The following is a 20,000-nucleotide window of genomic DNA, read 5'->3' on the forward strand; positions in this document are numbered from 1 at the left end:
CCGCTGGCTGGAGTCTTCAAGTCAATGTCATAGTCTCCTGAGGAAACAACGTGTTTAATGCTCTCGATGGAGGAAGATTTTCAGAAGGACATGTAGCCATTATTGTTTTACTCTTTAATAACTCATATTCAGCATTAACCATTTAACTAATACACTACTTTTCAAGTTTTTAAAAGATTTAAAGTATTGCTTTTGTTCAGCAAGGATGCATTAAATACATTAATACGTTCTATTCATCAAAGAATCCTTAAATATAATATATACTGTATATAACACGTTTTCAATATTGATAGTATCAGACATTCCTGAGCAGTAAATCATCATATTAGAGTGATTTCTGAACCATCATGTGACACTGAAGACTGGAGTAATGATGCTGAAAATTCAGATTTGGTCACAGGAATGAATTACATTTTAAAATATTTTCACATAGAAAATAGTTATTTTACATTGTAATAATATTTCTGTTTTACTGTATTTTTTATCAAATAAATGCAGCCTTGGTGAGCAGAAGAAACATTAAAAAACATTACCATCCCTAAACACTGAAAGGTGTCACAATACAAACAGGAATTAATCCAAAATATAGATACTATCACTAAAATATTAATCATCATTAGTGGGGTTTACAAAAAGCAGCACTTTTACAATTGCTGAAAGGTTTGTTGAAATCCTCAACCCTACAGTAAATAATAAACTTTGTCAGAAAAAATGTTTTCCTCACCTAATCTCCATCCATAATCCCAGGACGAGAGAATCGGATAATCAAACTTTTCTTCAGGGGCTTTTTGAGCTCGTTTCCTCAGGTACAGGTGTCGTCCTTTGCCTTCGTTGGAGAGTCCCTGATAAAGATCAGCTTTGGTCTGCGGGGTCACGGGCCTCATCAGAGGGGCTTCACTGAGGGACCGGCGCACGATCACAGGCTTCTTCTCCTGCTTCTGGACCACAGGGGGTAGTGAGAGTTTACTGGCAGCTGGAGGGTTAAAAACACCAGTGGACTTGGGCCTGCGAGCCGTGAAGGTGGACGGGTATTCCTCACTGTACTTCATCTTCCACGCCAGCCGCGTGTAAGCCTCCTTCAGGATCAGCTCACGGTAGAAGTTCTGGTCCTGGGTGGTCTGCAGGTTCCTCATGTCTCTTACTGATTAACGGGACAGTGAGGCCACAGAAACATAAGAGGTGCAGAGCTGACCAATCAGAGGAAAGATCAGTCAACAGCAGGAGAGAGGAGAGGCCTTATAAACACACACACACACTGAACGTGCTGACAGGAGAACAAAAGAGACTGCTGAGCACCAGAGCAAAGAGAATCAGTTTCAGCTGAGAAAGAGTCACACAGACAGAAGGCATGAAAAACGATAGGGTCTCAGAGTAGAAATGCTGAAACTAAGGGACCGTTTACACGACATGTTTTGTTTTCAACTAAAAATGGAACATGTTTCTATGCGTTTTGGCCATTCATTTACATGACAATGCATTTTGGGGGCCTGAAAACGCAAACTTTTGAAAACAGGTTTCAAAGTGCAAGTTATTGAAAACGATACCGTAAAGGTCCTTGCACACTGAGTCCGAAATTTTCGCAAAACACCATTCAAAATGCTTGCTACGGATGCGAAAAACGCAGAAAATCGAACCTGATTCGATTTTTTTATTTTTTATTTTTGACGGACGAAAGTTTCGGAGGTAGTGTGCAAGCGTGATTGACATAACGTGAGGTCGTATTTATTTTTTAACGTGCGAAAATTTCGGATGCGAATTTCGGACTTACGCCGCCTTCACACTGGCAGTTGAAATCAGCTCCGATACGGCAGCGAAACGACCGGAAGTCATTCATTTCCTATGGAGATTCGCAGACCGCATGCGAATGGGTCCGAACCAGGTGCGAACGAGTGCGGTGCGAAAAAAATCGTGTCCGTTGGCCATCCGGATGCGTTCAAAAAATTGAACTCTTGCGAAAGGCTACGGACGGTTTCTATCCGAAAATCCCAACGGAAGTTAGCGTTGCTATGGTACTGATAAACAAACCTGGATTCTTAACTTTTAATAAAATAAATAATGATTTTATAACGATTAGTTGTCATGTAATTTTTTTATTTTCATGATGTTTTAACGTTATTAGGGCAGTTAATACAATTAAATTATTCAATATTTAAATATACTCGCTTCCGAGGCTTCCGCCCACTGATCTAAATAATGACACATATATATATATATATATATATATATATATATATATATATATATATATATATATATATATATATATATATATATATATCTATACGTGTCCCAAGTTTAGTATAATATATATATATAATGTGATTCTATATAGATCAGTGCTTCCGACGCTTTTCATCGTTGTGTACGACGTCCGCTGGGTGCGTATTGCGTATTACGGAGCTGATTTCAACTGCCAGTGTGAAGGCGGTAGTGTGCAAGGGCCTTCAGTGTGCAAGGGCCTTGACTCCGAAATTTTCATACAGTAGGCTATGCGTTTTTTCGTATTCGTGATTCGGTGGCTCTGAATTGTCAAAACTTGATTGACATTTTTGAAAACACAAACATTTTTAACGTTCGAAATTTTCGCACATTAAAAAATAAATACGACCTCACGTCAATCACGCTTGCATACTGCCTCCAAAACTTTCATCCAATTCGGATCGTGTTCGATTTTCTGCGTTTTTCACATCCGTAGCAAGCATTTTGAATGGGGTTTTGACAATTCAGAGCCACCGAATCACGAATACGAAAAAACTCATACGAAAATTTCGGAACCGTTATTGTCTCTGTGTAAACTACAAAAACGCGAATTAGTGAAAAATGTTACATGATGTAATGCGCATGCGTAAGATGCGTTTCGTCTATGGGGCTGTTTACACGTGGTCACTTCATGCGTTTTCCTCAGATCTGATTTATCAAAACGATTTTCTTTACAAAATGACTTCAACTATTGGCCTGGCATGAATACAGTGTTATTAGTTTTGACAACGTTGTCATCAATACGCAAAAAGAAAAAACTTTTCCATTTTTAGTGCATCGTTGTCATGTAAATTTACCCTAAGCTGGTTTGCTAGGTGGTTTATAATGGTCTTCCAACACAAACAGATGAAAAGTGCCCCAAAACAGTCGTAAAACCAGTAAACAGAGCAGCTAAACTAGCGTAAGCTGGTTTAGTCGTATTTTAGGCTGGTTTCGCCTGAACTAACCCTTTAATCAGGAGTTGTAATGCTTAAATCTGTCCTGAAGGAGGCAGCAGAACGTTTCTGGACATTACAAGCCTCATCTACAACACTACAAACTCAAACCCACTGCAAACAGACACAAAGCGCGTTCCCCTCTGCCTAGTAAGTTAACGTTAGACTAATTTACTTTCAAATAAAGGCTGTTACATAATTTCCAAGACAATATGAACAAGAAAATTCTTCAAAACAGAATAAATCAGCACAGAGCTGAATGGACTTACTGATCACAATGACTTCTTCCTGAGCTAATCCTGACTAAACAAAGCACAATAATGAATAATGTGCTCGACCTTTGGAACTATAAATATGCTTGTTCATTTAGCAATACATTTATTGTACTGTATTCAGGGTCGTTTCTGTGGTAACAGACAGATCGAGGTGGCCATTCACTTCCTGTTATTGGGAGTCTAAACACGACACAGTTAAAGGAACAGTTCACCAAAAAAGACAAGAAATAAAGACATTTGATCATTTCCTCACTCTCACGTAAATAACGAGACATTGTATATTCTGAATTCTTTATTCCAGTCAATTTTAATAAGCAAATGTACATCAAATCTACTTGCGTGTTTCACAATAAGGCACCAATGGCTAAATACAAAATACGCCCCTTGCCACTTACAAAATACTTCCCCACTTGAGTATCAAAACTAGTAGAATTAAGACAAACATGAAGGTCTGAAGAATGAAAAAGAGTTCTGCATAAATCTATTAGTTACATTTGCATATTAGTGTCTTCAAAAAGCAAGAAAATCTGATAAAATGTGAAAATACTTTTGGTCTTGAGGGCTCTGCAAGTCTAAGATCTTGATATACAGAAATTGTTTTATGTTACATCTTTATTTATTCCCCCTTCTCTAAACTATTCAATATGTAGCAGTGAAACCGTTACGATGTATACAGATGTGCTTGATTTGAAGAGATGGATGATGCTTTGATTTATGAGTTAATAAACATCACAGCTCTGTTTATGCAGTGAGACTCGAACACAGACATGGAAATGTTATAATATGTAAATTAAAAGTGACAGTAAGTTAGAAACAGACGAACAATTAGAGTCAATATCAGTAGTAAAGAGACGTTTGGGTGTGAAACCCTGATCAGTTTGTTCATACACGGTCATTTCAACTTTAACACTCAACCTTAAACTTGCTATGCTGAGCAAAATCGACAAACAGAAGAAATGTACAATTCATGCATCATAACAACATGCTGTCAACGTTACCGTCATAATGCGTCACATTCCAGTCAAAAACCTGATCAAGTGCAAAGTTCAACAAAATGAAGGTGTGAATGATTCGTTCACTGACGCCTTCTATTTTTTTTTTTTTTTTTTTTACAGTGTCTTTCTCTCTCTCTCTCTCTCTCTCTCAGGAGTGTTTTGGGTTTAACCGCAGGGAATTATGGGACAGTGACTTGGAAGGGGGAGCCTGGGATGTGTTCGTCTCCCCACTTGACAGCCAGAACGTAGTTGCCCCGCTCCTTTAAGATGTAGCTGATGTTGTACTGCATGTTTCCCGTGTGTTTCACCAAGATCTCCTCGCAGGGCGTCAGGGGACCGTGAACTCCGACCAGGAGCATGTTCTTCCCTGGAGACACAGAAAAATACATGCAACGAAATGTTCAACTATTAGAGGGTCCAAAAATACACACACATACTTAACAACAACTACTAATATTATTACTACTACCATAACAAACAAAAACAATATTGCAAATATATTAATAATAGTAGAGTGGTTTCAAAACAATATAATGATGATAAAATAAGTTATATATACAAAATTATTATTAACAGTAACAGCAATAAATAAAATAAATATATATATATATATATATATATATATATATATATATATATATATATATATATATATACATACACACACACACACACACACACACACACACACATATATATATATATATATACACACACACACACACACACACACACATATATATATATATATATATACATATATATATAAATAAATAAAATGTAATTATTAATAATAATAATAATAATAATAATAATAATATTAATAAAAAAATAAATAATAATAATAATATAATAAAAATACTTACATATATAATGTATTAAATTAAAAATAATAAATTACTCACGTGTAATTTAATGTTAATTTATTTAATGTTATTTTTCTTATTAATTGATTACATAAAATATGTATATAAATAAGACACATGCATACACACATACATAAGACACACACACACAACAAGACATACATACATGCATACATAAGACGCATACATACACACATGCATAAGACACATACATGCACACACACGTATATAAGACACATACACAGTACTGTGCAAAAGTCTAAGGCACGTCGGTATTTTCAGCCTCAAAAAATGGGTTTAAGCCATACATACATACACACACATTCAAATATATATGTAAAAATAAACTCATATTTTTGCTAGTAATAAGCTGAGATCTCACCTGCTTTACTGCAGTCGACAGTGAAAGCCGCTCTCTGGCCCACGAAGGCCTTGCTGAGACCTGGACCTCGACTGAGCACTTTACTGGCGTCAGAGGCGGCTCTGGGGGACGAGCTGTAAGAGTTCACACTGCTCGACCTGCTCACCGACTCCACCATCAGAGTGGACATCTCGCTGGCGTTGGTCACGTTCACCAGCCGTGGACCTGAAGACCACAAGAAGAGTTCAACACCTCGACCAACAACTGAATCTCAACCCGTTCTCGTCAAACACCAGCACTGGATCCTCCTGGTTCAGCTCAGTTTCACACACACCTGTGACTTTGGCCTTGAACGGGCTTCCAGTGATGTGGTTGGGGCCGCCGTATTTGATAGTGATGATGTAGTTTCCAGGGGCCATTGGCGTGTAGTGCACTTTAAACCCTTCGGGACACTCCTGACACTCCATCTTCACCTTGGACGGGCCCTCGATCGTGACGGACAGAGATCCTGGTCCAGCTTTGGTGTTATTGATGATAAACTCGGCCTGGTTACCTGTCAGAGGAGACGTGACAGTCAATATGATGTGAGCAAGACAACTTAAGACTGTGTATGATGAACCGTTTCATGACAACTACAATATTCTCATTTCCTGCTTCCTGTTAGCCATCAAAGTCGGCACAATGACTGGTCAGAATAATAACGTACTACTATATTTTTCTCTCTTTTCCTTCTACAGTCTTTCTTTTTCTTTGTGCACAGTAGACTTTATGCATGGAAACATTGCACCATTGCATAGTAAACTGGTAATGCATATGCAAGTGTGTGTCTGTGAAGTGTGTGTGTTTTATTCTGTACAGTCCGTGCATCTGCAAACCTGCTGAGAGCCGATAAACCACGAGCATTCGTCTGTTCTGCTAACATCAATCCAGCGCTGTTAACACTGACATTATCAGACGTGACCAGCTGGAGGGATGGAAGCTGCCCTGACACTTTTAGCTATTGTAAAACCAAATTTATTCTTTCCTGTGAGCCAACCATGTGGCTTTTTTGTCTTTAGACTCGTGCAGCTGCAATGCATTTTAATGCAGACTAAAGCAATAGATTTCTAGCTCTTTAAGAGGAGGCATAATGATGCAGCCGACCTTTCGCATTGGTTTTGGAGCAGAGCTAAATGTCCCCGTGAGCTTTAGACTTTCTCTTAGACGAGTTACAATGAAGACATGCATTTGTTCTGGATGTGATCCATGAGAAATAGGTTAGCTAATCCAAGATCCTTCTGTTTAAATCATTTTGCTAAAACAATGAGGCGCGTTCAACACGAGCGAGAGAGCGTAACTTCCTCTGGATGTGCCAAGTGAAAAGAAACATCGAGCAATCAATATTCATAGTGTTGAAAACACACTGACGGCATAGAGGAAAACTTGCACAGGCTTTTATTTCTGCATAATTGTTTTTAGCCCTGCGCCAGCAAGTAATGTGTGTCCGTTTAACGTGGAAAGCATTACCTGTGGTTCCTCTCTCTAGACCGGCGCCGTACGCAGTGACGAGTCCGGCATCACCGATCTGTCCCGGTTCTCCCACGCGGACCTGGAACGGACTGCCAGGGATGTGTGTCCCGTTGAACTTCACGTCGATGATGTGGATGCCGTTCTCCCGCGGGATGAAACGGATGGCGTACTTGTCTGAAAAACGAAGAGTATATTAACCAGAGAACCAAAAAGAAGAATTAATAACACTAATGACAAAAATAATGGCAGTCAGGGTCTTGATTGCCGTGTATTATATACCTTTTTCTATATACAAGTCACTCTACTAGCACAATGTCCAACGCTAACATGCAAATTCATAATTTCCGGGTTAATTGAGTTTTTGTTATAACTAGAATACAAGACGCTTGTTATATGAAAACTTCATTAACTATATTAACTACACGAGTTAACATGAAAAATGGAAATAGTTCTAAAGCATTTATTAAAGGGGTGGTTGATTATGATTTGACTTTTCTAACTTTAGTTAGTGTGTAATGTTGCTGTTTGAGCATAAACAACATCTGCAAAATTACAACGCTCAAAGTTCAAAGCAAAGGGAGATATTTGCTTTTAAAGAAATCGCTTTTTAAGGACTACAACAAACGGCTGGTAGAGACTACACCGAATTCCTCACGGGTTAGTGACATCACAACCCTAGAATTTACATAAACCCCGCCCCCTGAACACGATTTATAGATTATCAAGACAGAATATGCTAATCAATGACTAGAAGATAACTCCACATCAGCTTCATAAACTCATCAACTAACCATTCAGAAATGTCCTGTTGCTTCTACATGTTGTCACTTTAGTCTCTCCATCTTTGTCTGACTCCGGTTTGAACATATAAGGCTAAACGTTTTAGAAATTTTCAGGACAGAAGCTCTTGAAGCTCCGCCCCCTGTGCCGGGAGCATCAGCTCATTTGCATTTAAAAGGACAGACACAAAAACGATGCGTTTTTGCTCACCCTCAAAAATTGACAATTTTAACATGCTATATAAAAATATCTGTGGGGTATTTTGAGCTAAAACTTCACACACACACTCTGGGGACATCAGAGACTTATTTTACATCTTGTAAAAAGGCCATTATACCACCCCTTTAATGTTAATTTCAACAATCTAATACATTATTAAAATGAAAAGTTGTATCTGTTCATATTTAATGGACCTGAGCTGACATGAACTAACAATGAACAGTTAAACTAACGTTAAATAAAAACTGTAACAAATGATTTGCTCATTGTATTTTAATGCACTAATAATGGGATCTTATTGTAGTGTTATCAAACACTATGGTAAAATAAAGTCAGAATGAAAACTTTCACAAACCATTTTACTCTCGTAAAACATTTCCGAGTGGAATGTCATGCAAAATGGGTTGTAAATGCAGTTTCATGTTCAAATATTAATAAAGTCCTTTCACTTTTAATTATACCAGAAAATGATTTAAAGCGTGAAATACATCACTGTTGAAGAGTTCATAAGCTCATGATCATGTCACCTTGCTCTAGTTCAGACACCACACACTCCTCCAGCGCTCCGGACGGACTGTGAACTTTGGCATCGATGTTGCCCTTCGCCCCGTTCAGACGCACTGCAAACGATGTGGGCTGGTTCACCTTCAGACCCGACTCCTACATTAGTGAACCAAGAGTTTAGACTTGCATATGGAGCCAGTGCATTCTGGGAAAGACTGTTGATGCACAAACACTGCTGTTCAAAAGTTTGGGGTCGGTGCTTTTTTTTCATGCTTTTGAAAGAAATCTCTTCGGTTCATAAAGGCTGCATTTATTTGATAAAAATAGTTAAAAAAGGGTAAATATTACAATTTAAAAACACATGATCCTTCAGAAATCATTCTTATATGATGATTTGCTGCTCACAAAACATTTCTGATTATTATCAATGTTGAAAACTGCTTAATATTTACGATTCTACAATGAAAAAAAAGTTAAAAACCATTTATTTTAAATAAGAATCTTTTGTAATATAAATGTCTTTACTGTCACTTTTGATCAATTTAATGCATTCTTGCTGAATATAAGTATTAAATTCTTTCACAAAAATACTAATTTTTTTTTTACTGACCCCAAACTTATGGTACAGTATAAAAGGTATATTGTTATATGTTTTAAACATTGTGCATAATCCTAAAGACAAAAAAAAAAAAAAAAAAAAAATGCAACAACAAAAAAGCAATAAAATGCTTAAAAAACATGACATGTTTAGATATTGATAACCTCACCTGGCCTCACCTAAGATCAGCTAAAGCTGAGAGAGAGAGATTTGACAATTTGACAAGAGAGAAAATGAGAACTAAAGGGTTTGCTAAACTACAGGGAATAATGGGATACGGTTGGATGGAGGTTTCTAGCAGTCGGTGTCGTCTTCCTCTCTCTGCTTCAACTGATCCCACAGTGAGCTTTACTACGGCTGAGTCTGTTAAAAGCCTTTAAATGAAACACAAGAGAAACACCAGAACAGCCACAGAAAGACGAGTGATGTCCGACAGCTATTCAAAGAGGAGTTCACTGGATAAATCCGATACAAAGCGTAGTGAGCTGCCTATCTAGACAACATTAAGCCATCATGTGTGCGCTTCTGATGTGAAGCCTGGTCTAAAGGTAGTCTGCAACATTACGCTGGCTTCTAAGATCCCTCGTTTCAGCCAAATTCAAAGGCAGAATCTCATGTTTCTTTCTTTATCACATAGTTGAGACTTGATATTTAGTTTAGTTTATTTATCCCTTAGGAAATTAGTTTTGCACTTTGATATAGTGAAGTGGATTGTTATCACAACGCTCAGAATGCATCAAGCGTATAATAAGGACTGATTTAGATAGAGGTGGTAAACCAGGATGTATTTTTAACGATAGATTAAGTATTTTAGTATTTTTCCTTAGATAAGTTCAAAAGTATGGGGTTAGAAGGATAAATTAATACTTTTATTCAGCAAGAATGCATTAAATTGATCAAAAATGATAGTAAAGACGTTGTTACAAAAGATTTCTATTTCAAATAAATGCTGTTTATTAAAAAAAACTTTTATTCAAAGAATCCTGAAAGAAAAAGTCCACAAAAATATTAATATGTTCTACATTAATAACGATAAAAAACGTTTCTTGAGGATCAAATCATCATATTAGAATGATTTCTGAAGGTGACTCTGAAGATGATGCTGAAAATTCAGCTTTGATCACAGGAATAAATGACGTTTTAAATCGCATTACAATAGAAAACAGTCATTTTGATCGGTAATATTTCACAATATTACTGTTTTGATTAAATAAATGTAGTCTTGGTGAGCAGAAGCGACTTCTTAAATAAAAAATAAACTTCATATGAAAAGCTCTATTTGTGTTGCTACCTATGAAGAACATCTAATTCCACACAAATACGAGTTTCATTAGAAGTGAGCTGCCTATGTAGACAGCGATGTAGCTCACTAGTGTGCATGTTAACTTTATAAAACAAATTTAAGGGAAGAATGTGTCGTTACATAGCAAAACTTCCATATAAGTTACAGTTTTCCACTGTAAAAGTGGCGTTGGGTAGTTTGAGAGTTGAGTCGCTGATCTTTGATAGCTGTGGACATGAATCTGTGTGTCGATGTTCCCTCATGTCTCACCTGAAGACTGGTAACAGTGAGTCGACGTGCATCATCTTCGGGAGCGCACACGGGAACCAGGAACGGGCTGTCGGGAATGTGCTCGTCGTTGAACTTTATAGACACTTCGTAGTCGCCTGCAAAGAGTTTTGAGATAAGTTACAGAGGTATTTTACACAGTATCTGCATTAAATGAAGCGATACAAGATCTCAAATCACATGAGAACATTTTAAAAGGAGCACAGGACGGAAAGGCATTGGTCAAGTGTGTGCATGTATGTATGTATGTATGTATGTATTCATGTATTCATGTATGTATGTATTCATGTATTCATGTATGTATTCATGTATGTATGCATGCATGCATGCATGTATGTAAATATACCAGGTTCTTGAGCTACATATGAGACGCCACATGATCCATCCTTCCTTTCCTCAAATGAGATTTCTGCACGACTGGGACCCTCGACAGCGATGGACAGACCGCCAGCGCCCGCCTCTCGCGTCCACACATTAAACTCCGCTACACAAGATCAGGGACAACATTATTAGATCTATAAAAACACACTGTGGGTCACCAGCAGTGTTATTCACAGTTCACGAAGACGGTCGTAATTCAACAGAAAATAAACTGGATAAATGGATTATATTTGCAGAATGAAAAATTAAGCCTTAAATGGACCATTACGATTTTTTTCAAGATGACATTTAAATATATTCTCCACCCCTTTTCCACCTTTTTTAATTAATTTGAATAAAATTAAATATTAAAAATAAATGGTGAAATTAAATTACAAGCAGTATAATTTTTTATTATAAATTATACAATTTTATTTAACATTTTATCACCATCCATAAACATCTGGTGAGTAAGTAATTAAATATTTCTTAAAGGAGTTCATGGTAAAGAAAGAAAAAAAATGGTGTAAAGAGTGAAAGGTTTTTTTTTTTCATATTTTTTCCATCACATTTTTAAAACTAAAATTAAAATAAATGGTAAAATTTATTACAAGATCTCAATAATTATAAATAATTATTTAATTATAAATTACAATAATTATAAATTATATTTATAATATATTATATTATTATTTCAAGATTGCATTTAAAGATATTTTTCATCCTTTTCCACCTTTTGAACTAAATTGAAAATTAAAAAGTATTAAAACAATTTTTATATAGTTTATAATGTATACATTTAAGGCAGCACTTTAGTTTAGGGTCCAATTCTCAATATTAACTAGTTGCTTATTAGCATGCATATTACTAGGATGTTTGCTGTTTATTAATACTTATAAAGCACATATTAATGCCTTATTCTGCATGATCATATTCTACATCCCTTGATCCACCCAATCCCTAAACTTAACAACTACCATACTAACTATTAAATAGCAGTAATCAGGAGTTTATTGAGGCAAAAGTCGTAGTTAATAGTGAGAATTAGACCCTAATCTAAAGAGTGACCAAATTTGAATAAACATTTTGTCGGTGTGGATACCTGGCACGCTCGCCTCGGCCTTCTCCAGACCCGGCCCGCCCGCTCGCACCTTATGGGCTCCGCCTTCTCCCAGCGGACCCACGGTGAACTGAAAGGGGCTTCCCGGCACGTGCTGCCCGCGGTACTTCACGCTGACCGTGTGGACGCCCATCTCTTGAGGCACGAAGCGCACGCAGTACGTGTGGTTTCCCACAGACACGATCTCAGCCGCTTCCGTGGCTCCCGACGGGCTGGTGACCTGCGCAGAGACGTCCTGAATGTCGATTTCTGGGGAGAACAGAGCAGAAGGATTCAGAGAGAGAGAGAGATATGGAGGAATGGTCGCTCAGTTGTTCTGACGTCTGTGTTTTCTCAAGGTTTTGCAAGCAACATTCAATAGAGATGATACTTACAGCACTCAGGTTTATTAGAGGAAAAGGAAATGCAAATGCAATTTACAATAAGGATCCATTGGCTAACATTAGTTAACTACACGAGTTAACATGAACTAATAATAAAAAAATAAAAAAGATACACTATCAGTAAAATGAAAAAAAAAAATTGAGAGATTTTTTTTTGTAAAAAATTACAATTTAAAATGACCATTTATTTTTTGAATATTTGTTCAAATATAATTTATTCCTGTGATCAAAGCTGAATTTTCAGCATCATTACTCCAGTCTTCAGTGTCACATGATCCTTCAGAAATCACTCTAATATGATGATTTGATGCGTAATTCAAATAGAAAAAATAAATATTAATTTGCAATAAAATTTCGCTGTTTGACTATTTTTGGTTAAATAAATGCAGCTTTGGTGAGCAGAAGAGACTTTTTAAAAACTTTTTTTTTTACATCTTAATTGTTCCAAACCTTTGACCAGAAACGCAAAACAAGAAAAAAGAGAAGCATTTATTAAACTTAGTTCAATGTAATGGGGTGTTCAAGTAATGTAGGAAAGAACAAAAACATTTCTCATCATTTTATAGATTTAGAGTTTAAAAAATCTTGTTGAATTTTATGTAGAAAGTGATTTGAACGCACTTGATATCATAATTACAACTCATAAATACAGACTTCCCAGGAACACTTGAATGCACCAATTTCAACATTTACTAATACACTATTAAAATCAAAAGTAGAATCTGTTAATATTTATTGGACCTGAGCTAAAATGAACTAACAAAAAGTTGTATTTTTATTAACTAAAATGCAAAATGTTCATGAATTAGTTCATGCATTATCTAATGTTAACTTATGGGACCTTATTGTAAATGCTTACTAACTGTAATCTGTAACCATGCAGCACAAAAACAGCAGCATGAACATTTGGCTCGTGTTCCACAAAAGAAATAAAGTCATTCAGGTTTGCAACGACATGACGATGTGTAAATAACATGAACATTTCCTGGAGTTGTGATGAGCAAAATAAGCAGCTCTCGTTCATGCAAACACGTCAAGAGCAGCGCGTTCTGCCAACCTCGTCGTCCACATGCCCAGCGCTTACAACGCACCCTCCAGCCCTCCAGAGGGCCTTCTCAGGGGTGCCGAGCCAATCCGGGTGACCCACACTCTGCCCATGGTGAAGCGCGTCGACCTCAGAGGGCGAGGAGACCCTGAGCTGGCCTGACCTTTGACCCCGAGCCGGAGAGAGCAGTGGGAGCGATAGACGCCGCGTGAGAGCAACTCACGAGACAAAGCCAGAAGAAACCAGGTCACTGAAAGCGGTAGACGCAGAAGAGAAAGAGGAAAGATAAGGACAGAACAGGTCAGAAAAACAGTAAAGTGGGGAAAAAGGAGGAGGAGAACAGGAACAGCAAAAGCATTGGGCCTCATTTATAAAACGCACGCACGATCAGATTGAATCCTAAATACCACAGATTTGATCCTACATCAGAAGTGAGGAACAAATTGGGATTTATTAAAAGCAGAAACTGACGTGAAAATGTTCAAAAACACTTTTGGAGCTCATATACCAGCGATTCAATTAATTTAACATTAGGGCTGTGACGGTGGCAGTTTTTTACCACCGCGGTAGTAATGGACCCAAATACCGGCGGTGTTGCGGTGGTTGGGGGGGGGGGTTAAAAAAAAAAAAAAGAAACAACACACTAAAGCCTGAAAAGCATTGAAATAAATATCAGTAAATACTGGTAACTTACATAATATAATAAAGTTGAATCTATTAAAAAAAACAAAAACAAAAAAAAAACTTTCCACACAAAGGCGCGTGATAAAGCCTACCGCTCTGCGCTTTGAGAGGGATGTGGACACGAGCAGGAAAGAGACCATCGATCTCGTTTCTGATATCCTCATGTTTTCTACTAGTAAAAGGTATGAAGAGCGAATTTTATCTTCCACAAGGGCAAGGCATTTAAGCTGTTTGCGCGCTGCCAGAGAAAGCAAAACTAAAATCACCCGCGCGTGTGAAACGCGCTTTACAAAATGAACTTGACGCGCCTTACCAATTATCATATGTCTAACAAGCACAAACTGTGTTAAAAATAATTTGACTTACAAGTAAAAATGTTGGCTATCTGTCCTACAGCGTTTTTCTACTTTAACACAGTAAAGAATACGAAAATAATCGACCTAAAAGCGAACAAAGGAAGAAACGTTTAACGCGTCTTTGGGTGAGACGCGAGTGAAGATATGGGAAAAGAAAAAAGAGATTCCATGCAGGGATGAGTCACGATTTTTGAATATTCGATTAGTTGATTTAATTATAGAATATCTAATGTTCTAATGTCTGTTGTGCGATCATTCTCTAAAATAAAATCTCCATGTTCTGGTGCTGATGCAGTGGTGACGCGTTCATGTAACCGGAGGGTGACGCAGTGCTGCAAATAACGCACATAACAGCTGTCACAAAGAACCGGCAAAAGTAATGATTATGTACGTGTCAAATATAGCAAGGAGACATTTGAATTGTTTATTAATAAAGTGTTTTGTGTGCGTGTGTGTGTGTGTGTGTCAGTGTCGAGCTGCAAAGATGAAGTTGACGATGAGAAATGCACACTTATATGGAAAACATAATGCTAGTCGGTTTATTTTCGTTTTGAATTGTTTTGTTTAAAAGTAGATAATTCAAGCTTTCTATAAGGAATAACTAATGGAATATTTTTAAATTCGCTAATAATCGGGTGACCAGATCGCAAACCAGAATTTAAAGCCGACAAAGCTTAAGTTTATGGGCTCACGTAGGCTACAACTCTCTCATTCGTCATGAATTCAAACTTTTCCATGGCTGCGATATAACATTTAATTGCTAAACCTATTATTTCTTTTGTAAACAAAGCTTTGTGTGTCATAATATTAATGTAAAACAGCATTCATATACAAACATTTTTTTTAGGCAAAACACCGCCGGTACTACTCAGCCACCGCGGTGGCGCTTTACAACCGCGGTGGTGCGGTTGTCAAGTTTACCGGCACAGCCCTATTTAACATGGATTATGAAAATGTAGATTAATCTAGTAGGCATTTATATATTGGTACTTTACAATAAGGTTCCATTCGTTAGCATTAGTTAACTAACAATAAATTTATAATGAATACTAATACATTATTAAAATTAAAAGTTGTATCTGTTAATATTCCTTAATTCCCCTGAGCTGATATGAACTAATAATGAAGAGTTGCATTTTTATTATCTAAAATTAACACTGAGCAATACATTTGTTACAGTATTTATTCATCTTTGTTAATGATTAACTAATGGGACCTTAATGTAAAGTGTTACCAGTGTTTGATATATTTGCAACATTTGAACTGCTCTGTAATAATTACATAACTAAAATGAACGGAGCAATTCCAATAGGGTTCTCACACCATAATGAACATTTGTGCATACAGACATTTTATAAATCCTTCATAGGACAGTTTAGGATCATTATGCGCACGTCTATATAAATGAGGACCCATGTCTGATTTTCGGTCATTTATACACGTTATTCTGCTCTATGTCTTTGAATCTCACGAGAACATTTCAAGAGTGTGTATGAGGTCAGAGGCACAACAGTGTGTGACGATCAGTGTGTCCTTTTTTTATTTTATCAAAATAACTAAATTTGTGTGTGAAAGGTATTATAAAAAAACAGCATAATGGTAAATTGACATCTATCCCTCATAAAGCATCATATTAAATTGTTTAAGAAAAAAAGAAAAAAGAAAAAACAAACCAAACAAAGCTCACATCTATCATTTATCGGATTGGATGAAAAGAAATGTATTAAGAAAATGTATAAAAAATAAAATAAGATTTTTTAACGTTAAAATAAATAATTACTACTTATTTTAAACTACTAATTATAAAAAAAAAAAAAATTCACATCTAGTGAAACATTTTTGCATTTTAAACTAATTTTTGAACCGCCCTTTGGTCTCTTTTGAAGAATATTGTCACTTGCACTAGAAAATGGCGACTAACATCTTTGTTTAAAAAAATGTTTGTGCTTATTCGCATTACTTTTCAAACACAATGAAGGGAAAACTGTGCACACAAAAAGACATTTCACCAAGACCCCTACTGGAAGTGCAGTATTAGCAAACTTTATTCCACCATCAAATCGTCTCAGCGTTTCCCTCAAGATTAGCTAGCATTAACGCAGCACGTAGCACAGACACACGACACGGACTCGAACAACAACATCTGCGCCGGTCTGAGGGGAAATCAGACCTAAAGCCACGTCCAAGTTCAATACGTTCAGCTCCACCTGCATATGATGTCTTGTTTCAGAGAGCCATGTGTTTCTACTCACGTATGGAGACTCAATGCATTAACGCATGACGTGAGCCTGCAAACAACTGCACATCCATTTGTTTCGTGCTTTTTTTGGCTGGCGTTCCTGTCGGAGATTGAGCTACAGCGTGTTAAACAAGCCTATAAACCAAGCCTTGACAAAGTGGCTGAAATGATAAATAATTCACGCCTAAAGCACATTAAAACTCCAACCTCGGATTCTAAGATGAATCTTTATGTGGATAGATGTCCGCTTGACTTGATATTAAAGGGGTGGAATAATGCCCTTTTCACAAGATGTAAAATAAATCTTTGATGTCCCCAGAGTGTGTGTGTGAAGTTTTAGCTCAAAATAACCCACAGATATTTCATATATCATGTTAATATTGTCACTTTTTGAGGGTGAGCAAAAACGCACCGTTTTTGTGTCTGTCCCTTTAAATGCAAATGAGCTGCTGCTCCCGGCACAGAGGGCGGAGCTTCAACTGCTTGTGTCCTTTTACCTCACACACACATGCACTGAAAATTTCAAAAACTTTTAGCCTTTTATGTTCAGACCGGAGTCAGACAATGATGGAGAGACTCTAGAAGAAGTGACAACATGTAGAAGCAACAGGACATTTCTGAATGGTTAGTTGATGAATTTATGTAGCTTATGTGTAGTTATCTTCAAGTCATTGATTAGCCTATTCTGTCTTGATAATCTATAAATCGTGTTCAGAGGGCGGGGTTTATGTAAATTCTAGGGTTGTGATGTCATTAACCCGGGAGGAATGTGGTGTAGTCTCTACCAGCCGTTTGTTGTAGTCCTTAAAAAGCGATTTCTTTAAAAGCAAATATCTCCCTTTGCTCTGAACTTTGAGCGTTGTAACTTTGCAGATGTTGTTTCTGCTCAAACAGCAACATTACACACTAACTAAAGTTAGAAAAGTCAAATCATAATCAACCACCCCTTTAAGGTTACAGCTGTATATCTGGGAACGTTCATACCTGGGATCTTCAGGTTGAGATCACACACACTTCCAACACTAGACACAGACACTGCTTTCTGACGGCGAGTGATGCTCTCGCGGATACGACCTTCTCCGGTCACCCGAACGCTGAACGGACTTCCTGCAAACACAGACACACAACAAAAAGTAAGTCACATGCTAGAAGTCTCTTCAGCTCACCAAGACGGCTTTTATTTGATCAAAAATACAGTAAAAATGTGAAATATTACTACAGTTTTAAAATGGCTGTTTTCTATGTGAATATATTGTAAAATGTAATTTATTCCAGCGATCAAAGCTTGAATTTTTCAAGGCTTCAATGTCACATGATGCTTCAGAAATCATTCTAATATGCTGATTTGCTCCTCAAAAAACATTTATGATTATTATCAATGTTGAAAAGTTGAATTTTCTTTTTTCAATGAATAGAAATTGAAAAAAGGAACAGCGTTTATTTGAAATAGAAATCTTTTGTGACATTATACACAGTTGTAATAGGAATGTAATAGGAAATGTACAGTATATACTATACGCTACTCCATTTTGAATATTGTCTTTTGCGAAATAATGTGTAAACAAGATGTACGCCATATTTGGACCACATTATAACACCTATAGAAGGTTTGAATGATGCTTTGAGCATGTGAGCCTCTTACCAGGGACGTGTTCTTCTGCGAACCTGATGGACACGATGTAGGTGCCCGGCTCACTCGGACAATATGAGACGCCACAAGTGCCGTCCTCCATGTCTTCAGTCTGTATGTCCACCTTACTGGGACCCTCAATGGACAACGCCAAACCTCCATAACCTGTGAACACACAGATATGCCATTCAGGAACACCATAGATTAGATCAGTGTTCCTGGACACACACCAACACTACACATTCTGCACGTCTCCCTCATCTGACCCAAATATGTCTGGTCCTGGAGTCTCCACTAACGTGCTGATGAGTTGAATCAGGTGTGTTTGATTAGGAAGTGTTTGAGAATGTGTAGTGTTGGTGTGTGTGTCCAGGAACAGCGCTGGGAAACACTGGATTACATGCATTAACATTAATAAACAAACGCTGACTGGATGCATGAGAAATATAAGCATTTGATTGCACAAGACTTGTTATGACAAGTTAAAGAGTGTGTGATATACTTTATATGAAGGACTAATTGTATAAATATTTGAAGTTCTTTGGGTAAGTGGGAATAATTTGCCGCTGTGGTACCAATTAAGACCCCAATTTTCCTTTATTTCCACCCTTGAGCCACTTTACACAACCTGTTTGGATTATATTCTTAGCAATTTAGTGAATTGGAGAGCTTAAAAAAACATCATTAAGGGCCAGACGTTTTAGCAGACGAGGTTTATTTGGTGCTTATGTCGTTCGGTTAGGCGGGTTAGAAGGTTAGCTGCGCTGAACAGAAGTCAAGCTCTATGTTTAATGGTAATATCTTTATGAAGGAGAAATGCCACAGAGAGGAACCTGATGTTTATAACCTCAAATCCTTCAAGACAAGAGTGCATCACTGCTGAGGAATGAGGAGGAATTCCGTCAGCTCACATTTGAAGCCTCTGATTTGTGGGAAATGTTTATATTACCTGCTTTTGGGAAAGTTGCTGCAATGCGGGTGCAAGTTCAGGTTGCTTAGTGAAAATAGCCCACTCTCCAATCTATGATATTTCCTTCTCTACATATGGCTCAAGGTGGGGTTAAAGGGTTAGTTCACCCAAAAATGAAAATTATGTCATTAATGACTCACCCTCATGTCGTTCCAAGCCCGTAAGACCTCCGTTCATCTTCGGAACACAGTTTAAGATATTTTAGATTTAGTCCGAGGGCTTTCTGTTCCTCCATTGAAAGTCAATGGACGGCATACTGTCCATGTCCAGAAAGGCAATAAAGACATCATCAAAATAGTCCATGTGACATCAGTGGCTCAATCTTTAGTTTATCAAGAGACG

The 20,000-nt window shown here is 37.3% G+C and overlaps 3 protein-coding genes across 7 annotated transcripts in view; 1 reads left to right on the forward strand and 2 right to left on the reverse strand.

Moving 5' to 3' along the window:
* LOC308685655 (deoxyribonuclease gamma-like) overlaps positions 1–704 on the forward strand; it is a 7,375-nt gene extending 6,671 nt beyond the window's left edge. Inside the window, exon 8 of one of the 4 annotated variants that reach the window (XM_081357590.1) lies at positions 1–704. This exon is cut by the window's left edge and continues 621 nt beyond it. The gene's annotated coding sequence lies outside the window, so the exon portion shown is untranslated. The other 3 variants (XM_081357591.1, XM_081357593.1, XM_081357592.1) reach the window with 3 other exon arrangements.
* LOC308685657 (protein SPMIP1) overlaps positions 1–3,660 on the reverse strand; it is a 3,922-nt gene extending 262 nt beyond the window's left edge. Inside the window, exons 1-3 of one of the 2 annotated variants that reach the window (XM_081357595.1) lie at positions 3,464–3,660; positions 725–1,187; positions 1–37 (exon numbers count right to left, since the gene is read on the reverse strand). The exon at positions 1–37 is cut by the window's left edge and continues 262 nt beyond it. In XM_081357595.1, coding sequence (XP_081213721.1) covers positions 1–37; positions 725–1,133 — 446 coding nt within the window. In that variant the 5' untranslated portion in view covers positions 1,134–1,187; positions 3,464–3,660. The remainder of the gene's footprint in view (positions 38–724; positions 1,188–3,463) is intronic. The other variant, XM_081357596.1, reaches the window with a different exon arrangement.
* An 87-nt stretch (positions 3,661–3,747) lies between these two features.
* flnba (filamin B a) overlaps positions 3,748–20,000 on the reverse strand; it is an 83,608-nt gene continuing 67,355 nt past the window's right edge. The window contains exons 36-45 of the mRNA XM_081358028.1: positions 18,701–18,853; positions 18,043–18,165; positions 12,334–12,600; positions 11,218–11,355; positions 10,854–10,969; positions 8,727–8,859; positions 7,198–7,374; positions 6,026–6,244; positions 5,713–5,916; positions 3,748–4,831 (exon numbers count right to left, since the gene is read on the reverse strand). Coding sequence (XP_081214154.1) covers positions 4,644–4,831; positions 5,713–5,916; positions 6,026–6,244; positions 7,198–7,374; positions 8,727–8,859; positions 10,854–10,969; positions 11,218–11,355; positions 12,334–12,600; positions 18,043–18,165; positions 18,701–18,853 — 1,718 coding nt within the window. The 3' untranslated portion in view covers positions 3,748–4,643. The remainder of the gene's footprint in view (positions 4,832–5,712; positions 5,917–6,025; positions 6,245–7,197; positions 7,375–8,726; positions 8,860–10,853; positions 10,970–11,217; positions 11,356–12,333; positions 12,601–18,042; positions 18,166–18,700; positions 18,854–20,000) is intronic.

The sequence above is a fragment of the Scardinius erythrophthalmus genome, assembly GCF_964197995.2.
Source record: "Scardinius erythrophthalmus genome assembly, chromosome: 25".
NCBI classification, from domain to species: Eukaryota; Metazoa; Chordata; class Actinopteri; order Cypriniformes; family Leuciscidae; genus Scardinius; species Scardinius erythrophthalmus.